This window comes from Amphiura filiformis, chromosome 7, assembly GCF_039555335.1.
Source record: "Amphiura filiformis chromosome 7, Afil_fr2py, whole genome shotgun sequence".
In the NCBI taxonomy this organism is placed as follows: Eukaryota; Metazoa; Echinodermata; class Ophiuroidea; order Amphilepidida; family Amphiuridae; genus Amphiura; species Amphiura filiformis.
In genome coordinates this window covers 62427351-62453336 of record NC_092634.1, presented here as the reverse complement: position 1 = coordinate 62453336, position 25986 = coordinate 62427351, and the positions used below count along the sequence as shown (strand labels likewise).

At 35.7% G+C, this 25986-nt stretch overlaps 1 protein-coding gene across 1 annotated transcript in view; it reads right to left on the bottom strand.

Annotated features, from left to right (window-relative positions):
• LOC140157443 (uncharacterized) overlaps positions 1 to 25986 on the bottom strand; it is a 65353-nt gene that overhangs the window by 30285 nt on the left and 9082 nt on the right. Inside the window, exon 2 of the mRNA XM_072180646.1 lies at positions 11528 to 11896. Coding sequence (XP_072036747.1) covers positions 11528 to 11896 — 369 coding nt within the window. The remainder of the gene's footprint in view (positions 1 to 11527; positions 11897 to 25986) is intronic.

Genomic DNA, 25986 nt, shown 5'->3' with positions numbered 1-25986 from the left:
GGAATTGGTAATCTGATAATTGCTTCAGGCAAAATTGCCAGACTCAAATCTATTTTAAATGTATATTATTTGAGAGAGTGGTGATGATGAGACGCGTAGATGATCTGGTGAAGGGGAGGGAAGGGGAGGGGAGGAGAGGAGGAGAGGAGAGAGAGAGAGAGAGAGGAGAGAGAGAGAGAGAGGAGAGGAGAGGGAGGAGGAGAGAGGAGGAGGAGGAGAGGAGAGGAGAGGAGAGGAGAGGAGAGAGGAGAGGAGAGGAGAGGAGAGAGAGAGGAGAGAGGAGGGAGGAGAGGAGAGGAGAGGAGAGAGAGGGAGAGAGAGGAGAGGAGAGGAGGAGGAGAGGAGAGGGAGAGGAGAGGAGAGGAGGGCGAGTAAAAGAGTGATGAGTTTATATAAATTTGTGCATGTTGATCATAGGCCTACTGCTAAAGTTTACCAATTGCATAGCAGATCAAAGACCTATCGGCAGGTATCTACCTATTGAAATCAGCTGATTGGTACTTCAATGAATTTAAGGAGCAGACCAATTCACATAATCCCTTGCGTTTTCGTTTCTGAACAATAGAGCTCCCGAAACAGAAAAGATGAAACGAGGGCAAATCAGTATTTTTTCAGAGATAATCTGTAACGATTTTGTTTTTCAGTTTTTATTTTTATTTTTTTGGATTCCATAATATGTTTACTTTAACCTACCATTGAAAACAAAATATAGTTTTACGTCTAAAGCACCAAAATCTAGCATTTTCTGAGCCATACCAAGTCGTTAAACATGTCATTTACAACTTCATTCTTGCATTTAACCATCACATATAAACAAAAAATCATAATCATTTTAATCAAATAACTTTTTATTTTGTAGCCAAGATGTAAGAATATGATAATGTGTAATTTCAATAAATCAAATTCTAATGCTTGAAGATAGATCAACAGTTTTACTGTGTATCGTGTCTGTTGAACAACAAAATCGATACACGTTCAGAATAGCCTTCATATGGCCCTTTTTCATAGATCGAATGAGCACTTGCTGCTTCAAGTCGTATTAAGTGGTTTATAAGTTAAAATGGATATTCGTGATATTAGGGAACCCCCGTTTCTGAATAGGCCTATATCAGTTCGGGGGCACTGCTAATTCAAAGACGTCTCTGATATCAAAGACGGGTCAGTGATTTCACATACGGGGGTCTGTGATATCACATACGTCGTGCTTTTTTTACAGCTCGGCACTAGATGCAGCACATCGGAACGAAGGTGACTGTATCGGAATATGCTTTCCTATGTTTAGCAAATATCTGCCTGTGCAAACATCATATCTATCTGTGCAAATTCTGACAAATGGTCCCAGAAAGCACTTAGATTGGCAAAATCGAGCCATTTATGGCCCAAATCCAAAGTACAATGTAACAAAAAATCCCAAGTCATGAGGGGAGTGAATATTTTGGCAAGGCAAAAAAGGAGGGAACAATGAATTTTGGCCAGTCAACGAGGGGGAGGGAGCGATTTTTGGCGCGATTTTTGGCACGCATTGTGGCGGCACCTTTTCAAAAATATATTCAAAAATGACTTGAAAAATGGTAGGCCCCTACGGAAACGTTCAGGCTAAACCTCGTGGCCTGACTCTTGCACACGTGCATGGGATGAATTCGGAGAAATATGGACACTTGTATTTTATTGATAGGGGTAGGGGCATGTTATGTAATAGATCAACAAAGGCGCGTGCCCACTGCCCAGGGAGTGGGGCTTTGGGGTCTGCAGCCCCGGGTCTTAAAAAAATGAGGGAGACAGAGAGAGAAAGAGAGGGAGAGGGAGGGGAGTGACAGAGCAGTGGCATAGCCAGGCCCGTTTTTTTTTGGGGGGTGCTGATTTTGAAAAAGTGGTTCTTTTGTTTTCCAGGGGGCGATTTTGTGGACCTTCTTCACAAACTTTGGACCTTTTTTTGACTAAAAAGCATAAAAAAACATTTTTTTGCACGCTACGGTCGCAAATTAGGATTTTTTTGGGGACTTTTGCCCCACCGCACGGCCCCACTCTGCGTACGGGCCTGGGCATAGCCAGTGGGGCAGTATAGTGCCCTCTAAAAAATTGAAGGGCGGAAAAGGGAGGGAAAAGGAAAAGGTCTACTTTTTCGGTCTGATTTCCCAAAAATTGAAAGAAATATTAGCAAAACTGGGTTGAAAATTTAGTTTTGCCACAGCCACCAGGCTCATTTCAATATCCGGGGATTTTAGGCAAACGAAAGGGGAAAAGTGGAAAGAAAACAAGGAAGAAAACAAGAAGAAACGAGGAACGTTCTGAGTCATTGCGCATCATAATTATGTTCATGCTTGAAATTTGTGACACGGAAGTCGCATCCACTGGAAATCCGTTCTAAAATACATATATTATGCATTATCATGACATGGTTATAATTATGGCCTATAGGCTATGCTTAATCATGATGGTCGGAAAAATAAGTTAATAATAGGGGCCTAATGCAAAATGATGCACCAATTGGCTTTTAGTTTGAGGATAATATCCCCCTCACAAGTCGGGTCCGTTGAAATCTGTTATGCCCAAAATAATACGAATGATAAGTGTAAACTTTTACACTAAATGACTTTATTGTGCCTTTCATAACTTTTTAAAATAAATCTCCAACTTCTGAGGGAGCATATCCCCCTCAGGCACCCAAAACAAAAAAAAAAGAAAAGGCTAACTTGCAAGTATCCATATAGGCCTAATTGAGCAGGTTTATACCCATGCAGAAGTCAGGTCCGCAGGAAATTTGTTAGGAATTATAGGCCTATCTTTCATAGATATAATGACTATAGGCCTACTATAGCACATCCCCTCAAGCACCCCTTGCGTCAAAGCAGAAAAGCCTAAACTTAGGCTGAATTGGAGGAATTATTGAGCACGTGTGTTCATATAGGCCTAAAACTAAAATTCGCGTCTCAGTTGGGAATCTGTGACAAAATAGATGCGCCGAAAATAACCAATAAACATGTTACACCAAATGGCTCCATTGGGGCTTTCACATTGAAAAAATGACTAATTCGGAGGGGAGGGGCACATCGCCCCTCAGACACCCCTAGCGGGGCTGCCGCGTCGATGTTCATCCTTTTGAAATTTTGTGTAGTTCAGCCCCCCAACGGTCCCGGATTCTGGAAACGCCTAGTAATTCTAGTAATAACGATGATAATAATTTTAAGAAATAAAAATGTTTTAATGAAACAGTGACAAAAAATGTTTCTAGTTTCTTCTTGGTATTGGTTGAAATTATTTCCATGAGTCGGGCCTGAACAATTAATTTTCTACTCCCCCTATAATGTTGCAGTTCAAGTATAAGTACTCTATGAAATATTATTGTAAAAGTTTGGTGCATTCATCACCACGTGTTGAGTTTTGATGTGTCCGGAGAATTGAAAGTCTGCAAAATGTCGTCGAGGGAGCAAAGTTATTCTGCAGCATTTAAGGGATCTAAAATGAGCGTTTATTGCGTTTCGACAGTATTTTTTGTGGGACATGAGAGCACCTCAGACCTATCAAATTGCATTCTTAATACGAAGCATGTCTTTCTGATATCAAATATTTTTCATTTTTGAAAATCACAATATAATACAAATTTTATGACAAATTATAAAAATTTGATATTTTTCAAATTTTGATATATAACAGTCCTCGAAGTAAATTATATAAATATAATGAAATGTTCTTAAAGTATATGTAGCAGGGAGGAAAAGCCGACGGTCAATTGAAAATTTGGACCTTTCATATTGAAGATATGGATTTTTTTCCTCAAAAAGACCTAATTTTTGTTGGTTATTTGGGGAAAAAAATACATATCTTCAATACGAAAGGTCAAAATTTTCAATTGATCGTCGGCTTTTCATCCCACCTACATACACTTTAAGTATAAATCATCAGATTTGTAAAGTTTACTTCAAGTACTGTTAAATATCAAAAATATCAATTTTTAATGATTTGCCATAAAATGTGTATTAAATTGCGAATTTCAAAAAATCAAAATTATTTGATATCAGAATGACATTCTTCGTATTCAAAATGCAATTCGATATGTCTGATGTGCTCTAATGTCCCAAAATAAATACTGTCCAAACGTTCATACCCCAGCCCTTAAGCTCAAAGTTATGAAAAGAGCAACACTTTTTTAGCATTCTCCGATTTCTCACGTTCACTAGAAAGCGTGTATCCCGAGCCCGCGATTTAATTCATAAATTGGATAGTAAAATTAGCAGGAGCTAGCAGGCACTTAATTAGGCTATAGCTACATCCCTGATCATGTTGATTAGGCCTACTCGCAAAATTATTCCCGTTGCGCCAGTTCACGTTCACAATATCGTTTGCGGCTGGGTTTTGAGACTAGGGAGTATGTGATTTATGAGACGTCTTTGAATTATGATACTGTCAGGTGACTCGGCACTGAAGAGTCTTTGATATCAGAGACGTCCAGTGGCGTAGATTTCTTTTTGACATTGGGGGGGGGGGGTGGTGTTGAAAAAAATTCTTTAAGAATAGTGAATCCAGCACCTTTTGGTGACAGAATAAGTTGATGTTACAAATGCGCTTAAAGCGCGCGAAAAATTTTGCTATTTTGAAGCTAAAGTGATTAAATATGGTGCAAAAGTGGAATAAATGCGCGCGAAGCGCGCAAAAATTTGCACTTTTGGGGCTAAAATGGGCAAATATGAGATGATTTGGTCAGAAACCTATATTCAGGCGTCAACATTGGGGGGATGATTGTATGGAGCATCCCCCCCCTGGCAAAATATTGGGGGGGATAAATCCCCCCATCCCCCCCGGGATCTACGCCTATGGAGACGTCTTTGAATTAGCAGTGCCCTCGAACTGATATAACCATGATAACAACATATACAGCGAAATATTTTTAATTAGCGATATTTGGCAAGATTCAGTAAAATTTGTGTCTGTTGAACCCTTTGATGTTTTCTTTTTATATAAAACATGTTTTATTTTATTTTAAAGTAAGGTATGTCAGGAAGCTCAAATAGGACCAAAATATTTATCCTTAATAAGCAATGGGAGAACCGCATTTTAAAAAGATTTTTTATGGAGCTACAATATGATGCTTACACTTTTGGCTTCAGTTTTGAACCGTTTCCGACGTATCAAATCTGCCTTGACTTTAACCAACACATCTAAACAACCACAAACTAAACTTTTATTTTGTAGCCAAGGTGTACGAGTATAATCATGGGCAATTTCAATATCCTAGCAAGATAACAGAGATGTGATGATGGAGGTAGAACTTTGAATGACCTTCGTAACTCAAACAAGAAATGTCTTTAAAAAGACAACGCCATGGACGAAGATCATGTTTCATAATTTTGCATTGCAAGTACTTAGAAATGTAAAATGTGTTGTTATTTGCCACTCACTCACTTGAAGATGGATGTTTAGCCCTAATGAGATTCAAAAGTATATTAAAAATAGTCACAATAATGAATTCAAGTGAGGGTCAGAAAATGTTGATCTACATGTACCAAAAATGTATAAAACCAAATCCACTATCTACCCCAATTTATACTGGGCACCCCCCCCCCCCCCCCCCCCAACGACTAGTGTCACACCCAACATCAATTAGTGTTGGTAGTAGGCACCTGCACTATTTATACCCAGCTCTGGTCAGATCAGATAATGCTCATTATTATTGTTTAATTAGTGGTCACACTTTACTTGTCAATGCTTGTTGACAGCTTATCAGTAGTCGGATCAGCAGGGGTGCAATTGTATCCTTTTCATAGAGCAAAATTGTTCAAAATGTTTACTGTCGAATGGTTCCTAAAAACCTTATTTGTGAACGGATTTTCATCGTTAACAAGGCAAACTGTATGTTTAATATATTAATTGTAGTTTCGAAATATTGCATTAGTTCTTTCAAATATGAAACGCTAAAACACAAATCTATCATTATATTTAGAAAGATATAGCATGATAGAGATTGAACCCAAAACAAAGTACACCCAAATTAAGTGTCAATTCAGAATTAAGCCATGGCTGGAAAAAGTTGACATATAAAATTATACATATTCTGAAGAGGATATGTGACACGACCTGGTCCATGGGGGCCAAAGGAGACATTTTTGAAAATTGAGTAACTGTAATTATTACATTATACATAGAATAGGCTATCATTTACTGAAAACACCAAAACCTTCTGAACCTTCTGAAGTTGTAGTCAGCAGGGCGAAAACCGCAAATCGCTAACTATTTGGTGACCGGCAAGCTAAAGGTTTTTCTTGAAGATATCTAAAGATGGGGCTGATATAGTGGTTTGAGTGAGGGAATTCCATGCCCTTCCAGTTCTTGGGAAAAATGAGTTTTTATAGACGTCCTTCTTGATGAATGGAATTTCAACATGTAGGTGGTGGTTTCTTCTCAAACCCGCAGCAGAAGAAGTTTGAATATAGGCTTCTTTGTTGATTCCTACCAACTCATTTTGGATTTTGTAAAACATAGCTAAACGATTTCTCTCCTTCTGACAGCTAGAGTGTCCCATCCGAGATCTTCCAGCATTTGAGTGACACTACTTTCTCTTTGGTAATCTCCTGTGCAAAATCTTGCAGCTTTTCTCTGCACAATTTCAATCTTCTTTATGAGTCCTGCCCTGTATGGGTCCCATGCACACGCAGCATACTCTAGGACTGGACGCACTAACGTTAGATATGCAGTAGACTTCAATTCCCCTGGACAAAAAGGTCTAGCATACTTGGTTCTAAAGTTATGAAGTTTTTAAAATATTTTTATGAATACTTAGTATTATTAAAGTGTTTTTATACCCTTGATGTAGCCCGACATTTAAACCTTTTCTGTACAACGTTGTGTTTGCTGGGTAACCATGGTAACCGGTGTTAGCCCGACACACTAATCCGTATCTTACCCCACACACTATTAGTGTTTAAGGTAAACACTTAAATTTAACAATTTTATACACTTAGGTGTGTTTAAGCATAAACTTGAGTGCGATTATTTGTTTTTCGACATTGTATACTTTCATTCTGGACAAAAAGTCCACTTTTTTTTGAAAACTTCAAAGAAAATTCACATTGTGTGGCAAATTTGATTTTGAATTTCCAAATCATTATCCATACAGATACAATGTTTTAGGAACAAGATTTTTTTTCAAAATGGACCAAGAAAAGTCCATTTTATTTCATTAAAAAATCTAGAAATTGCAATTTTGATGCTTAAATAAAATGAAAAATTATTGTTTAAAAACAGACTTGTAATCAGCCTAAAAAAATAGCCCATTGAGAAATTAATACTTGTTGTAAGTACGTAGCGAGTAGACTTGTACAAATCTTGATTTTGTAAATAATTAAAGATCCGCACAACATGGAAGCGGTGCTGCTATACAAAAAGAGGGCTTTCAACAACAAAAATAAAAGGTTAGCGTGGTATACAGATAATGTAATAACATTATACATATGATTGCATTTATTTTGATACCAAATTTCATTTGTTAAGTTCGAATCGGCATTGACAAAATCATCACTCCGAACATTTAGTTCAATGAGGAATTTAGTTGTGTGCACCAAGAAAAACAAATCCAACAAAAATGGCGACATCCTATTGCGATTGCGTAGTGGCGATTTGATCCAATAATAAGAGTTGAAAGTGAACATTGTCAGGTGCTCAGGCTAGGCCTATATAATTAATTATATACCTCATCTAAAGATTCCCGCCATCTGATTGGTTAAAAGAGCGGGCATAGTTTTGACTATGCCCGCAACAGTAACTATTCCCCGGGCATAGTTCTGCGTGTGCGTTGTTCCCAGCGTAAAATGATATTACGCACGCGTTAATAGTTTTCGCGCGCCACAATTACGCGGAAATCGCAGATTGTGAACGGTGCCGTTCGCATTGAAACTTAATTTCTCTTCCCAAAATCGATGCTTTTAACCAACCAGATGACAAGAATCTTAAGATTTGGAATATAAAACAAATAATGACTGCTTTTTATTCGGGGAATTGTTAAAATTATAGGCCGGCGGTGATCTCAAAACCATGACTATGCCCCTCGGCTACGCCTCGGGGCATAGTCATGGTTTTGAGATCACCGCCGCCTATAATTTTAACCATGCCCCTTGATTTTGTAAATAATTAAAGATCCGCACAACATGGAAGCGGTGCTGCTATACAAAAAGAGGGATTTCGAGTGCACCACCAAATCGGATCTGAACACAGTGTTTTTATTCTGAGATTTAATGAAAAAATGGGGGCGGCTGGGGGAATTCCACGGTTTTTCTTCGTGACAAAATAACAAAAAAAAAAAAGGTTAGCGTGGTATACAGATAATGTAATAACATTATACATATGATTGCATTTATTTTGATACCAAATTTCATTTGTTAAGTTCGAATCGGCATTGACAAAATCATCACTCCGAACATTTAGTTCAATGAGGAATTTAGTTGTGTGCACCAAGAAAACAAATCCAACAAAAATGGCGACATCCTATTGCGACTGCGTAGTGGCGATTTGATCCAATAATAAGAGTTGAAAGTGAACATTGTCAGGTGCTCAGGCTAAGCCTATATAATTAATTATATACCTCATCTAAAGATTCCCGCCATCTGATTGGTTAAATGAGCGGGCATAGTTTTGACTATGCCCGCAACAGTAACTATTCCCCGGGCATAGTTCTGCGTGTGCGTAGTTCCCAGCGTAAAATGATATTACGCACGCGTTAATAGTTTTCGCGTGCCACAATTACGCGGAAATCGCAGATTGTGAACTGTGCCGTTCGCATTGAAACTTAATTTCTCTTCCCAAAACCGATGCTTTTAACCAACCAGATGACAAGAATCTTAAGATTTGGAATATAAAACAAATAATGACTGCTTTTTATTCGGGGAATTGTTAAAATTATAGGCCCGCGGTGATCTCAAAACCATGACTATGCCCCTCGGCTACGTCTCGGGGCATAGTCATGGTTTTGAGATCACCTTGGGCCTATGATTTTAACCATGCCCCTCATAGCAGTCAATATGTGTATACTAGGCCCCGGGAACTACTCCCCATTCTAGAAAAGTATAGAACTAATTTTTGGCTTAAACAAATATTATCCTGTTTTGCCAAATGAAACATAGCTAAATCCTAATCCTTTAGTTAGTCCTAACTGGCAATAAAAGTCAAATTTTAATATTTTTTGCAATTTGAGGAAAGTGGTCCAAAAACATGCAATTTTGCATGTTTTCTTACAATGTAGTCACAAAATTGTAAGACTTGACACAAGTTTAAGCATTTAAAATCTTGAGTATAGGGTAAGAGTTAGCTCATAATTCATCCAAATCGGCCAAAAAATGAGTTGGTGCCGGGCAAAACAAGTACTTGGACAGGGGATCTGTGGTGGGGGTTGGGGTGGGGTCTGAAAATCAATATTTTTGACAATACTCATTATATGGCTAAATCTGTTAAAGTTGGTACTGATTTGTATGTAATTGATGTCTAGAATTCCATTTATAAAGTTGCATAAAAATTGGAGTTGTCGTTTTCTTAAAATGGCTGTTTTACGTCCAAATATGGATGTGAGGGCGCTTTGCATAAAATATGCAAACGATCTTTCAAACGGAAATTTCAATGATGTATGTATGAAGATAATCATAGTTAGTACCTGCTCAAGAAATTTGAGCGGTTTACATAGTACGGTTTGATTTTGGCAGCCATTTGAATATTTCATAGAATGCTCCCATTTAACTGTACAGGGGTCAATGCGCTTTAAAACGTGTACGATTCAATGGAAGGCTTCCTGGGAATACGAAAAATGTGATTATCTTCAAACTGGCATCATTAAAATTTCTTGTGAAAAGAACATGTGCGTGTTTCATGCAACGCGCCCTCACATCCATATTTGGACGTAAAACAGCCATTTTAAGAAAACGACAACTCCAATTTTATGGAACTTTCACCCTAACCTAAACCCTACACTTGGGCTTAACACTAACCCTAATGCTAACCCTAATCCTAACCCTAGGCCTAATCCCAACCTTAACCCTAACATACCCTTAACATGCAAACCCTAATCCTAACTCAATTCCTATCCTACTCTACCCTTAATCCTACTTCTAATCATACTGCCTAACACTAAGGGGGAATGCGGTCCTTTTGAATGGATGATTTGGAAATTCAAAATGTGAATTTTCTTTGAAGTTTGCAAAAAAGTGGACTTAATTTTGTCCAGAATGAAAGTACATAGTGTTATATGAATGTGTGAAAAGGAAAAAAGGAAAAGCATAATTTAAACTTACAAAAAAACCGACTTATTACTGTTTTTCGTTTGCAATTTAGAAAAAAATAAACTCAAGAAAAGGTTATTTGAAGTTTACATTATAAGCATATAAATAATAAAAGAATAAAACAAATAGTGTTTTTACTCTTAGCAAACCCTAATCCGGTAAGTATACCTGGAAGTATAATTCATTGTTGGCCTTTTTCTTTTTCTTGGTTGCAAAGGAGCAAGAAAAACAAATATTTAAATTGCTTTTCTGATTTTTTTTGTACACCGTGTTATAAAAATGAAGAAACTCTCACCGTCGGCCCTGTTCGTTTTGCTTGGTTGAAAAAACGACAAATTAACTAACTAGAACAATCGTGTCCTTTGCAAGGACACGAGGTAAGTTAGGCGGATGACTCTGATGACCTGTTCACGCATTGCCATTTTATTAAACCTTGATCGTAGAAAGCTGGCATTTTGACCTCTTTATGACCCCTTAATTACCTCAAAAAACATGTTTAGAATGTCATAAGGATCATTGCATTCAAATTTCAGTTCAATTGGAGCATTTTGAAAATCTGACCCCGTGACCTCTAATGACCCCAAATTGACCTATAAACCCATACCTTTAGTAAAGGGTGCACGTAAAGTTTGTAGTCCTGCTGTCAGTGGGTATGACCAAAGAGCTTTTATAAACATAGAATAGCAATAGATTTCGTAATGCATTGTTACTTTGAGCCGATTTGATTTACCGACACGCTATTCATCGAGAGGTACCTTTTGTTCGGAACAAAGGGCATCCGCCATTAAATCGTAACTGATCTGACAGCTATAATAGCTATAATAGGCACCAACCACAAAAATAAGTTTACTGGACATCTGTCAGCATTGAGCATTTTGAGATATGGCGGGTCGAAGTTCATGCAGAGGTCAACATTCAAACTGCTCAAATGCTGTTGAAAGGTTCTCCAAATTATTCCTCTTGTCATGGCGATCCAGAAAAATATACTTTTACCTATCTGTGACATTCCCTTCTGGAGTTAAGCAGAAAGGTAAAGGTCACCGTTTGACCTCCACAGGGCTCCATTCATTTGTCGGCCAAATGTTTTTAATTTCAAATTTTAATGTATACCTTTATACAGAGTTCGGTGGGGATTTTTTTTTTACTCATCGGTGGGGGATTTTTTTACTCATCAGTGGGCGATTTTTTTCATCTCACTATTGACCGAAGTTTTTATTTTAACCAGTCCCTGCAAACTAATGGTGCGCCCCCGATGATATCATACCACTCACCTTCTATGCAATGCACCCCGACATCTTCGTAGTGATAGCACTGTGTTGACTTGGTGGAATCTCCTGCTGATGAACTAAGTATTGAATCATCCCCATCATAGTTACAATCGTCGACTGTATTGCCAGAAGCAGGACAGTTCGTTATATTTGCAATCAGTCCTGTACCATCTGACCATGGACCATCATATACAGGTGTAGCATGGTCGGTAGAATGGCCAAGTTGTCGACAGATCACTTCAGCCTCATCGAGTCCAAATCCGTCGTCGCATACCGTCGCCCATTCATTCTGAACATAAAACTCCAGTCTACCAACACGATCGTTATCTCCATCTTCAAGTCGCACATCACCAGCGGCTTGACCCGAGGCTCCTGTTGAAGCAGAAACATAAAGCAAATAAATAGGCCTATATTGAAAGCAAATGAATACACAACATGAATTCAACACAACATTGAAATCACATTAATGTTAACTGTATCATGCAAGTTAAGGGGTGGGGTATGACCGTATGAACGTTTGGACAGTATTTATTGTGGGACATTGGAGCACATCAGACATATCGAATTGCATTCTGAATACGAAGAATGTCTTTCTGATATCAAATAATTTTGACTTTTTGGAATTCGCATTGTAATACACATTTTATGGCAAATGATTAAAAATTGATATTTTTGATATTTAACAGTACTCGAAGTAAACTTTATAAATCTAATGACATATTCTTAAAGTGTATGTAGGTGGGATGAAAAGCCGACGATCAATTGAAAATTTGGACCTTTCGTATTGAAGGTATGGATTTTTTTCCCCAAAACACCAAAAAAACTAGGTGTTTTGGGAAAAAATCCATACCTTTAATATGAAAGGTCAAAATTTTCAATTGATCGTCGGCTTTTCCTCCCAGCTACATACACTTTAAGAATATATCATTAGATTTATAAAATTTACTTCGAGGACTGTTATATATCAAAAATGTGAAAAATATCAAATTTTATAATTTGTCATAACATTTGTATTATATCGTGAATTTCAAAAATGAAAATTATTTGATATCAGAAAGACATTCTTCGTATTCAGAATGCAATTCGATATGTCTGATGCTCTCATGTCCCACAAAAAATACTGTCGAAACGCTCCAAACGCTCATTTCAGATCCCTTAAATCATGTAAATTAATTTATTTAATATGGGAACCCAGAACACACAAAATCCAAAACATTGTAACATAAATATTATTGAATGTTGACAATATATTTAGCTAAAATGTTCACCATAATTTATCCATAATTGTTGTCAAATGGGTCTAAAAGAAGAGGTCCAGAGTGTGTTTTTGTCGATTTCGTCCTGACAAGTTGCCTCATTATCAGGCCTTTGGCGGCTGAAGCATTGACATTTATGGAGGACAAACATATATATTTTGTGCCGGTGTCATGGTATTGTTTTTCAATTCCAGACTATGTTAGCCCAAAATGTAGTTCAATTCCGTATTTGATGGGCCAGCGTGCAGCGCGCCCAAAGCGAAAAAAATTGCTATTTTTCTCTAATACCCCAAAACGGTGTTTTTTTTATAGGGGCAAGGACTACAACTACAAGCGATTTTTGGCAAGCAGCTTGGCAATTTTTACCCCCCTCATAATTATTGCACAGTCCCTTGTATTTAGATGGCGATATTTATGACAATATCGGCGATAGCTAGACAAAATTATAAAATATCGGCGATATATAGGCCTATCTGATAGTTGACAAATTTGATATATCGTCTAGCTAGAGCTTGAGAATGATAGTTTATCTAGATCTTGAGAACGATAAGTTAGACAAAGTTGATATATATCATCTAGTTAGATTTAGATGACGCCGTTATTTAGATAAGATAAAGGGGCAAGGAAATTTTATGAAATATCGGCGATATATCTGATAGGCAAATGATACATATCGTCTAGTTAGATTTAGATGGCGATATTTAGATAAGACAAAGTAGCATGGACATTTTATGAAATATTGGCGATGAATCTTATTTGTTTTTAATATCTTGCAGTGCTAGTTACTAGTGCTACTTGTTTTTACCCTGTAAAAGGGATGTTTTTATGCTCCCGAAACGTCGGTTGTTTTGTCTTTTTAACCCTAAACTTTGGATGTTGTTGTATATATTAAACAGTTTTTAAGATATATCTGATAGTTAGACAAACGATGACGATATTTAGATAAGACAAAGTAGTATGTACATTTTATGAAATATCGACGATATATCTGATACTAGTTAGACAAACGATACATATCTCTATTTAGATTTAGATGACGATATTTAGATACTAGCATCGACATTTAATAAAATATCGGCGATATATCTGATAGTTAGACAAATGATAGAGCTAGATCTTGAGAACGATAGTTAGACAAATTTGATACATATCATTTAGCTAGATTTAGATGGCGATATTTAGATAAGACAAAGTAGCAAGGAAATTTTTATCTGTTTATCGGCGATATATCCGATAGTTGGACAAATGATACATATCGTCTAGCTAGATTTTGAGAACGATAGTTAGACAAATTTGATACATATCAGTTAGTTAGATTTAGATGGCGATATTTAGATAAGATATTATAAAATACCGGCGATATCTGATAGTCAGACAAATTTAATGCATATCATATATAGCTACATGTTGATCTAGAAAATGATAGTTTATTTGATATTATATCATGTAGCTACAATCTACGAAAAAAGTCCTTGGAACGCTTGGTACACTCTGTCGAAATTCCGTGCAGAATTTCATATGATCATGGAAATGATGTATATTTTGCATGGGAACAAGCATGACATCTACAACAATGATTTACCCTTCCCCTCTCCCCATCAATCAATGTTGGAACACATTGGGAAACCGCTGAAGACTTTGGTATTTCTCAACATTGCACGGGGGAGAGGGGGTGACAGTTTTCCGTTATTTACATGCAAGCGTTCCAAGACTTTTTTCGTTGATTGTAGATCTAGATGGCGATATTTTAGATGAAAGGAAGCAAGGACATTTTATTAGGCCAAATAAAAAAATAAACATGTTTCACGTCCCCTCCCGCTTCTTTTTTTGAGGTTTCTTCAATTATATTTTTATTTTTTGAAATTCAGTTAAATCAAATTCAAAATATATGTCTAGGAAGTAGAGATGCTTTATATAGCCTTGCTATAATAATAATATACAAGAAACACTTGTTTTTGGAAGGTTTTGTGATCATTAGAGGAGGTCTACCTCTCAGAACAACAAATAAAAAGAGGCCTCCACCTTTTTCCAGGCATTATTGTGTACGCTAAAACAGCTCTAATTATGGGTATTTACACCGATTTTTGCGATAAAAATAAAAATAAAAAGCCCCTCCTCCTTTTTATAAAATATCCGGACTTGAAACATGTTTTTTATTTTACTTGGCCTTAAATATCGGCGATATATCTGATAGTTAGACAAGTTTGATACCCTGCATAATCTATAGATCTAGAGAATGATAGATGAATTTGATATCTATCATCTATAGCTAGATTTTGAAAACGATAGACACATTTTATATCATATTAAGTTTTTTAACATGTTTTGAGAATTTGCCGATTTGGTGAATTAAAAAGAAATAAAAGAGGCTCAATTTCTATTGACACTTACTATTGAAAGGTAATTATTCTTTACCATTATTAAAATTCTACTTTCAAATTACGTCATTGAATCGTGTAACAATTCTCTTACAGATGAAGCAGGGTTGGCACAAAACAAATTCTTTTGCGTGTTTAATGAACCAGACAATCCAAGGATGTCTGGCTTTCCTCGAACATTTTCGGGAAGGTGCGTTTCCTCTAATACCTATGGTTTTACATACTAGCATAATGCATATTTCTAGAGTTTCTTAGTGGCGAGTTCTAATCATAAAAAATGATAGAGTTATACGTTGAGGTGTGCGGGTGTTTACATCGTGTCCTGTTCTACGATGTGGCCATGCTTTTGCTTTGTTCTTTTTTATTTCATTGTTTTATTTCATATCAAACATGCTCATCTATCAAGGTACAGTTTTTCAACATCAATTTCTTTGTAAAATGACCTTTTTACGTGCACTGGGTACACAAACTCATACTCCAAAACATGAGGTAAAATCAATTTACAAAGAAATGCACGCAAATTTCTTGTATATATACATGTAGGGCCACCCCACCGGGCACCCCACCTCCCATAAAGACCTCACTGGTAGGACACTCACTCTTGATCTTTAACAAAAAAAACCCCACAAATACAAGAGCATGATCATCCCAGGAGAATGATCTCATAAAACATGAAACCAATTTCAGTATAGCTTGTACATATTGTTACTATGATAACATAATGTAAGTGGACCCTCAAAATATTTGAGACGGGTAATAAACATCTCTAAAAAAGTAACTACCCCCCCCCTTAAATATTGACTATTATTCAAAAACGGGCGATTGTATCACAAATCTGTAAAATGCGTTGGAAGTAGAATTTTGACACCTCATTTATAACAAATGACTAAATATTGACGTCACAGCGTACATTTAAATCGATGTAACCCAAGATTTGAAAGTTGCAGTAAATTGTATTGATTTGTATTCAGTATAATAGTGCAACTTTCAAATCTGGACCTTACTACATTAAATTGACTGGTGTTTTATTGTTTTCTGGGCTATCGTATCAAATGAGGTGTCAACATACGCAGAAATAAATTCGGGTACATGGCGTTAGTCCGACACGCCGCTAGTCCGACAACACAAATTCCCTGTACTTAGAGGTGCGTCAGTCCAAAAATGAAAAGTACGGGCGCTAGTCCGAAAAAAGGCATGCGCTAGTCCGAAAATGAAAACCACTGCACGAGTCCGACACGCCGCTAGTCCGAAATTTAATTATCAAAACCACGCCGCTAGTCCGATAAAAATTCGGACTAGCGGCGTGGTTTACAGAATTTTTAAAAAATACGCCGCTATTCCGAATCTGAAAAGCACTTTTTCAGTCCGACACACCGCTAGTCCGAATCTGGAAAATACTCCTTCAGTCCGACACTGCGCTAGTCCGAATCTGAAAAACACGGCTCTAGTCCGAAACTGAAAACCATAGCGCTAGTCCGATACTGCAAAGCAAAGCGCTAGTCCGAAATTTAAAACCACAGCGCTAGTCCGAATCTAAAAAACACGGCTCTAATCCGAAACTGAAAACCATAGCGCTAGTCCGAAACTGAAAAGCAATGCGCTAGTCCGAAATTGAAAACTACTGCGCTAGTCCGAATATGTGAACCAATTGGCTAGTCCGAATCAGAGAAACACTGCGCTAGTCCGAATATTAGGAAGGACAAATCTTTTTAACAGTCCGAATCAGAGAAACACTGCGTTAGTCCGAATCTGAGAAACACTGCGCTGGTCCGAATTTCGGACTTGCGCAGTGTTTTTCATATTCGGACTAGCGCAGTGCTTTTCAGATTCGGACTAGCGCAGTGAATTTCACCTGCATGACCTTTGACCTCAAATGACCCCCACTTTGCTTAATAACATGGTTTATATTCTTCCAGCCCAATAGCTTTCAACTTTGACCATGTTGAGTCAACAGTTCCATCCTATAAAATTTCAGTTTAGTATTAAATTTTAAATGATAACTTGGCAATGGCATCTATTTAAGAAAACTTTAATCAAAATTAATACAGCCATTATTACACACACAGACCTGAGACGAATATCCCCGGCGAATTTATCCGTAGCACAGACAGACATATCAGTCATATAATCATGAGATGGATCCCATTGCATGATGGGAATGCTGCAAGCCTGCAAACCACATTAAAATATGTTGTGGTTTGAACAATGATGAATGGAGGATTTATTTGAGACCTTGGATTGATAGGACAATAGTCATATTTAGTTCAGACTTTAAGGTGATCATGGAGATCATAGACTTTAATTGGCTAGATATTTATATATTTTGTTTTATTTATTTTGTTTTTTATTATTTTCTTGTTGTTGTTGTTGAAATACTTAAATATTTGTAGTACATGTGAGAATTTTTAGCTGATCATGATGCTGTGTGAAATATAAATTTTATCACGTAACATAATGGCGCTGGTGTGTATAGACTTCCATTATATTGTACTACATGTACATGATATATGAACTCACTACATATAACTCACAAATTTTGATAGAAGGTAGAAGGCAGAAGGTAGAATGTAGAAGGTAAAACACATTTACCGGATAAGAGACTGCTTGTGAAAAATACTTTTTTATTTTGAGAATTTAGAAATTGATGTGGGTAGGTACGAAGGTGTACCTTGGATTTAGTTGAAGATGCAAGAAAAGAGATAAATATTTGAGTTAGTTGTAATATTTCTTGTATTTATGGCAGTGGCGTAGATTTCTTTTTGACAGTGGGGGATGTGGTTGGAAAAAAATTCTTAAAAAATTTTGCCATTTTGAAGCTAAACTGTTGAAATATGGTGCAAAATTGAATAAATTATTACACTAATCAATATGCCTTTTGTTTGGAGCAAATCGGGCATACGGTTTCCATAATACATCAATTTATATGTTCTTTGTATCCTATTGTTTTTGTCAATAATCAATATAGTTAATGAGCTAAAAAGACTGCAATGGCTTATTAATATGTAATTTTTTGCCAAAATTTACTAAAAATCAATGCATAAATGTTCAGGGTACTTTTATTTTGCAAACTTTTGACCTGAAACTTGGTCAAAGTGTTTCTAATATGTTCTAATGTATTATATAGTGAAGCCGCCCTCTAATTTGCATATTTGCATAATTAATGAGCTAATTTACATAAATTATTAATTATGCAAATATGCAAATGAGGGAGCGGCTTCACTATATAATACTTTAGAACACATTAGGAACACTTTGACCAAGTTTCAAGGCAAAAGTATGCAAAATAAAAGTACCCTGAACATTTATGCATGGATTTTTAGCACAATATTGGCAAACATTATATGTTAATGAGCTTCTCCAGTCATTTTAGCTCATTAACTATATTGATTATTGATAAAAACAATAAGTTAAAAAGAAAATATAAATTGATATATTTTGAAAACCGTATGTCCGATCTGCTTCAAACAAAAGGCATATTGATAAGTGTGCTTTGCTCTACTCAATTAATCTGTTTAAAACATGTTTAGAGCACTTTCATAATGCCTCCAATACCACCTTAATTTGGTCAAAAACTCATATACAGGCGTCAACATTGGGGGGGTGTGTGATTGTATGGACCACCCCCTGACAAAATAGTGCGCATGTTGAGTACTATTTAACTCATTTTGTTGCTCTGTTTCCTTTTTGCTCAACATTGAGCAACATTGAGCAATTTGTATTATTTTTATGTATTTAGGCATGACTAATTTGAGTGTGTACTAGTCGTTGAACATGTTTGATTGGTGTGGTATTTAGTGTTGTGTGGCCTGAGTGCCTTTTTCGGAGATGTTAAGTTTAACTTTCGTAAATAAGCTCTCATCTGTAATTCCGTTTGTAATACACGTAGGCCCTAGGGAATAAGTTTCAGGTTTAGGCACTTGATGAATAAGTCCATTTTCCTTACATAGGCCTATATAATATTATTAGATTTAGTTATGCATGCAAAACATAAGTCAATGAAGTGAGACGATTATAAACATCTCAAAAAAATAGTAATTAACCCCCTTTAAATAATGGCCATTATTCAAAAACGGGCTATTGTATTATAAATCTGTAAAATGCTTTGGAAGCAGAATTTATTTCTGCACAATTTGACGCCTCATTTGTAGCAATTGTCTAAATATTGACGGCGCATTGTACAATTAGGTCCATGTAACCATGGTAACCCAGGATTTGAAAGTTGCAGTAAATTCTATTGATTTGTATTCAGTGTAATCATGGTAATGGAGGGAAACTTGCTAGAGAAACACTAGCTACGAATTTGCTCATGGATGCCCTCGCAAGCTTTGCCGTTAGTGAATATTTCGAACAAAGGGAAACCTGTGTAGTAATGACATCCGAGTGTGTACTGTGTTTGTATTGAATTGTTGTAAGTACAACTTTCAAATCTGGACCTCTGTAGGCTTTAAATCGACCGGTGTTTAATTGTTTTCTGGGCTATCGTATTACATGAGGTGTCAAAATGCGCAGAAATAAAATCTGCTTCCAACGCATTTTACAGATTTGTAATACAATCGCCCGTTTTTGAATAATGGCCATCATTTAAGGAGGGGGTAATCAATTATTTTGAGATGTTTAGCTTCCAATTATCATGAACTTGTCTAACTATCAGATATATCGTTGCTATTTTGTGAAGGCATGACAGCATCTACATGTACAAAGATGATATTTTGGCGATATGTATCATGTAAATATCATAAAGACACTGACGATTAGATATTTGAAAATATCTTCTAAATATAATGAAGCTATACACTTGTCCAACTATCAGATATATCGCCATTATTTTTGACGTTTAAGATCAAGCATCTAGAAAGACGATATTTTGGCGATATATATCATGCAAATATCATATAGAATCTAGCAATGTTGACGATAGTTAGACGATATATATCTTCTAAATATCATGACGTTAGACTTGTCTAACTATCAGATACATGTATATCGCCATTAATTTTGAAAGGCATGACAGCATTATGTAGACTAAAGGCAGTTCCAATAATTGAAACTCCCCGCTCCGACGGGGAGTTCCAACAGGTGCTGTGTATGTATTTGTATGTGTTTAAGGGCTGGGGTATGAACGTTTGGACAGTATTTATTTTGGGACATTAGAGCACATCAGACATATCGAATTGCATTCTGAATACGAAGAATGTCATTCTGATATCAAATAATTTTGATTTTTGAAATTCGCAATTTAATACACATTTTATGGCAAATCATTAAAATTGATATTTTTGATATTTAACAGTACTTGAAGTAAAATTTATAAATCTGATGATTTATACTTAAAGTGTATGTAGGTGGGATGAAAAGCCGACGATCAATTGAGAATTTTGACCTTTCGTATTGAAGATATGGATTTTTTCCCAAAAACCCAAAAAAATTAGGTCTTTTGGGAAAAAATCCATATCTTCAATATGAAAGGTCAAAATTTTCAATTGACCGTCGGCTTTTCCTCCCTGCTACATACACTTTAAGAATATATCATTAGATTTATATAATTTACTTCGAGGACTGTTATATATCAAAATTTTAAAAATATCAAATTTTTATAATTTGTCATAAAATTTGTATTATATTGTGATTTTTAAAAATGAAAATTATTTGATATCAGAAAGACATGCTTCGTATTCAGAATGCAATTCGATAGGTCTGAGGTGCTCTCATGTCCCACAAAAATACTGTCAAAACGCAATAAACGCTCATTTTGGATCCCTTAATGTGCATTCACATACACACTTAGCCGTCGGTACGAAGAAATCGTTGCTCCAAAAATGATTGCAAATTACACATTTGTAATCATTTTTCACCACAAAATATGATATGAAAACACAGGTGAGCAATGTATGAATATATGGAGAGGTGAAACAGGTTGTTAATTATTGTCAATATTAATATTTTGCGACATTAATAATGAAAATAATTAACACTGAAGACACCTTATGGCCCCTTCTACAACTTGAGAACAAGTCCTCAAACGTTCGAAATTTGTAGTTACTACAACTGGACTAAAGGTGATATTTTGGCATACACTTCTAGTGCATCACTCTATTGTTTATTATCCATTGTTGTCCAGTGCATTATATTTTACGAATCACTCATCAGCGAGGTTATCTGAAGTCAGCGTGCACAAATTATATAAACCTGCACGCTAAACAAAAGAATCTAGATAACGTGCACGCTAAACAAAAGAATCTAGATAATACGTGCACGCTGACCTTTTATAACCTCAAGCAAACCTCTAGAAACACCAAGAGATTGATAAGTAAAATACAATACACAGAACAACAATAGATAATAAAAAATAAAATAGATTAAACTACTTGAAGAAAATCAATTGCCAACAACAGATGAATACATGACTCGAAGTAAACATACATATTATCGAATTACGACGTCAATAACCTTCAGATATTATTGTAAGTTGTACTTAAAGGGGTGGGGTATGAACCTTTGGACAGTATTTATTGTGTGACATTAGAGCACATCAGACATAGGCCTATCGAATTGCATTCTGAATACGAAGAATGTCCTTCTGATATCAAATAATTTAGATTTTTTGAAATTCGCAATGTAATACACATTTTATGGCAAATGATTAAAAATTTATATTTTTGATATTTAACAGTACTCGAAGTTAACTTTATAAATCTGATGATTTATACTTAAAGTGTATGTAGGTGGGATGAAAAGCCGACGATCAATTAAAAATTTTGACCTTTCGTATTGAAGATATGGATTTTTTCCCAAAACAGCAAAAAATTGGTCTTTTCAATTGATCGTCGGCTTTTCCCCACTAGAATATATCATTAGATTTATACAATTTACTTCGAGGACTGTTATATATCAAAAATGTGAAAAATATCAAATTTTAATAATTTGTCATAAAATTTGTACCATATCGTGAATTTCAAAAAATGAAAATTATTGATATCAGAAAGACATTCTTCGTATTCAGAATGCAATTCGATATGTCTGATGTGCTCTCATGTCCCACAAAAAATAGTGTCGAAACGCTCAAAACGCTCATTCCAGATCCCTTAAATGGAAATTAATGCTTATTTAGACTTCATTTTATAAGCCTATACTTTAAATTATTTGGACCTTGCTTTCTACGCTCAATTTGTTTGACATGCATGTTAAATGTTTTATTGATGAATTTTTGACTATTTCTCGCAACAAAAATTGTTCACTTACATGACCTTTCGGCTTGCGGTCGATAAGCCTTTTTCAAACTGATGTTATTAATCTTGAAGTGTTATTATTCTTTAAACATGTTTAAAATGTCATGAAAGAAAATTGTGTCTACATCTTATGAGCTTATTTCAACACTTTTTGTTAGCGTCAATTCTATTAAATTATGTGTTGTTCAATTTCACCGAATTTTAGTCCAAACAGTTAAAAGAGATTCATCGACACAACAGCGAGAAAGAAGTTGTATTTTAGAAGCCCTAGGTCCGACGATAGGCCTATAACAAGACTGTTCTGTCATGTCTTTGATCACGTTTTCAACTGACCAATTAAAACTGGTGTCTTTGTAAAAAGTTAATTGTGTCTTAGTATCATACCGGGGTATCATAATTATTGATACAATATTTGTTCGAATTTGGGTGGTAAGATTGTGTCATTATTCCGTTTACTTTCGTTTTTTAACTTTTCTTTTCTCTTACTTTTAGGCTTACAATTAAATTACTCTGTTCCCATTTTTGAGGTGTATTGCTTTAGTTTTACCCAATTGGAGGATATTACTTTAGGTGGTGGTGGTGGTGGTGGTTACCACTTTTGATCAATTCTTTTGGACATTATAGGCCTACTTACATGACTTATGAAACGAAACACGTCGCGACCGTTATATGTTAATAGGCCTACCCGGGTAATCATAGTAATGAGAAAAAACAGAGCTTTTTGCTGATATTAATATCCCAGTTTATATTACACGTATAAGCCTACATCTTTAAATCCTAAATTTTGTTGTGTGATCAGCCGAAATACATGCATGTATTGAATATAAACCTTGAAGTTTGCTGTGTTCTACTTTCGAAATTCCGGTTTGTCTATGTCACTTTCCACGTTTTTGCCGTTTTCTTATGACTTATCGTGTTTTGTCCGTTTTACCATGTTTTGTCGTTTTAAGAAGTTATACGCACTTTTTACACGTTTGTTTGATTGAAAACAACAACAGACACATTTTTTGATATTTTTCTTAATATTTTATTCACTTTTGTCAATTATTTCAATTTTATTTATGAAACTCTGTTTTCCGTTTTCTACCTCCGATTCCATGAAATTCGTCCGTTTTCGGTATCACGGCATGGCTTTAATGAATTGCAAGGCCTAATGTTTTAAAAAACTTTAATAAAGTGATTCTTACCTTTTCGTCGAGCGATCTTGATCACGGGACATTGTTCGTTACTTCTGTTTTCCTTCTTTTCCTTCCTCAACCACCATGCTCGCTGATATTATCCAGTCATATCATATATGTCCAGATATGTCGGAAACAATTGGTACTATAATTTACTTTGTACATCGAAGACAGTGATAGGCCTAAATCATTGGTAACTTCCATAGTGTAAACATGCAAAGGTTTGTGTTGAAGATGTTTCCTCTCGGGGCACAAGTAGTTGAATGAGGAGCCAGTGAGGAGCGCATTCTGCCAAATTACCACTGCTTTGATATTTAGATTACGTGTCTTTATAATTCAAAAGGTAATTGTATTACTCCATGCATCATCTAGAAGATGATTTGAACTAAACACCTGGATCGTAATTCTATAGAAATTTGGCATAAAGATGAGTCAATGTATTTCCAATCGCACTTGTAAAATCATTGTTATTATTACGGTATCAATCAGCAATTGATCAATTTGTTTGAAGCTGTGTTCACACATGCACTTATTACCGGTAATATTTTATCTAGGCTTATGTCCGATCGAATTAAATATATCCGCTAATTCCTTAGCGCGTCCACATTTGTCGGCAATAGCGCTATACGCTGTCGAAGTTACGTAATAATCGGATTAACTACCATAGCAATAGGTGAATCATGATGATTACTTGCACCTGTAAGATTAGTATCTTTGAAAAGACCAGTATTGTATTCAATCTATATGTTCAAAATTGTTTTCACCTATTGCTATGGTAATTAATCCGATAAATTGCGTAACTTCGCCAGCGTATGTTCGACGTGTTATGTCCGATATTCGCCACTTGCACGGTTCCGCCATTATGCACTATGTGCGGGAGAGCCTCGAACTGGCAGCATACATGAATGGGAATTGAACCAGTCATATAACATTCTGTGTAAGGTTACGTAATTCTTCCTTTCATGTATGCTGCCAGTTCGAGGCTCTCCCGCATATAGTGCATAATGGCGGAACCGTGCAAGTGGCGAATAGCCTATTACCGGTCATAAATCCCTATTACCGGTCATATAATGTAACCCGATTTTAAATTTGTTCACTTTCAATAAACGCCCTCTTTAGAAAAATTACAGACCATGCGGTAGGTATGTCATGTAAGAAAATGCTAATTCAAAAGTTCCAAAATTCAGACCAATTTTGTATTTATGTAGGTTATTATTATTATTATTATTATTATTATTATTATTATTATTATTATTATTATTATTATTATTATTATTATTATTGTTATTATTATTATTGTTATTATTATTATTATTATTATTATTATTATTTTAGTTTCACAAAGTAGTCCCATTTTACAGTAGACTTAGCTCGATATCGCATTTTATACATGTAGGCCTAGTCTAGGGTGGTTCTTATTTTACAAAAGTCTGAAATACCATGATCCTAACCCCTATGGTTCAGTTGGATGAAAACTTATCCTGTAAAATTTTTAGAAATATTGAACAATATTTACTGGTAGCTCAAGAGCCTCCAATATGGTTGTGACTATCCGGAACATTATGGAGCATTTTTAGGGGGTATATTTTCAAAATAGAGTGTTTCTTGATACTCAATCTTTGTAATTACATTAAAAGTAACTAGTTTAACATATATATAACAAAAAGTGTTTTGTATTTACTTCCATTGTTGTTTTTAGCTCAACCAGATATGGCACTTTGTGCCGTGAATACTCCAGATACTGGTCGTCAGCCATTTTTGAGCAATTGTAAATGGTTCTAATTTCAAAATAGAATATCTCTTGATACTCAATATTTGTTATTGCATTAACAGTAACTAGTTTAACACATATATAACAAAAGATGTCTTGTATTCACTTCAATTTTTGTTTTAAACTCAATCAAATATGGTAGTTTGTGCCGTGAGTATTTCTAAATACCGGTCGTCAGCCATTATGAGCATGCACTTATAAGGGTTTTTTTTCCAAAATAGAGTGTCTTTTGATACTTAATCTTTGTAATTGCATTAACAGCAACTAGTTTAATATTTATATAACAAAAGATGTCTTGTATTCACTTCCATTGTTGTTTTATTCTCAATCAGATATGGTAGTTTGTGCGGTGAGCAGTGTTCGATTTACCTGGATTAGCGTAGCAAAATGCTACTCACAATTTTGTAATTGCTACTCAAATCTGAAAATGAGTAGCATTTTTTGCTACACATAAAAATATACGAAAATCGATCACTGGCCACTGACTTGAACTGAAAATGGAACATTCAGGATTAGCATGTTGCAAAATGCTACTCACAATTTTGGAATTGCTACTCAAATCTGAAAGTGAGTAGCATTCTTTGCTACACAAAAAAATATACGAAAATCGATCACTGGCGGTGAGTGCCTAAATATGGCCAGTCGTCAGCCAT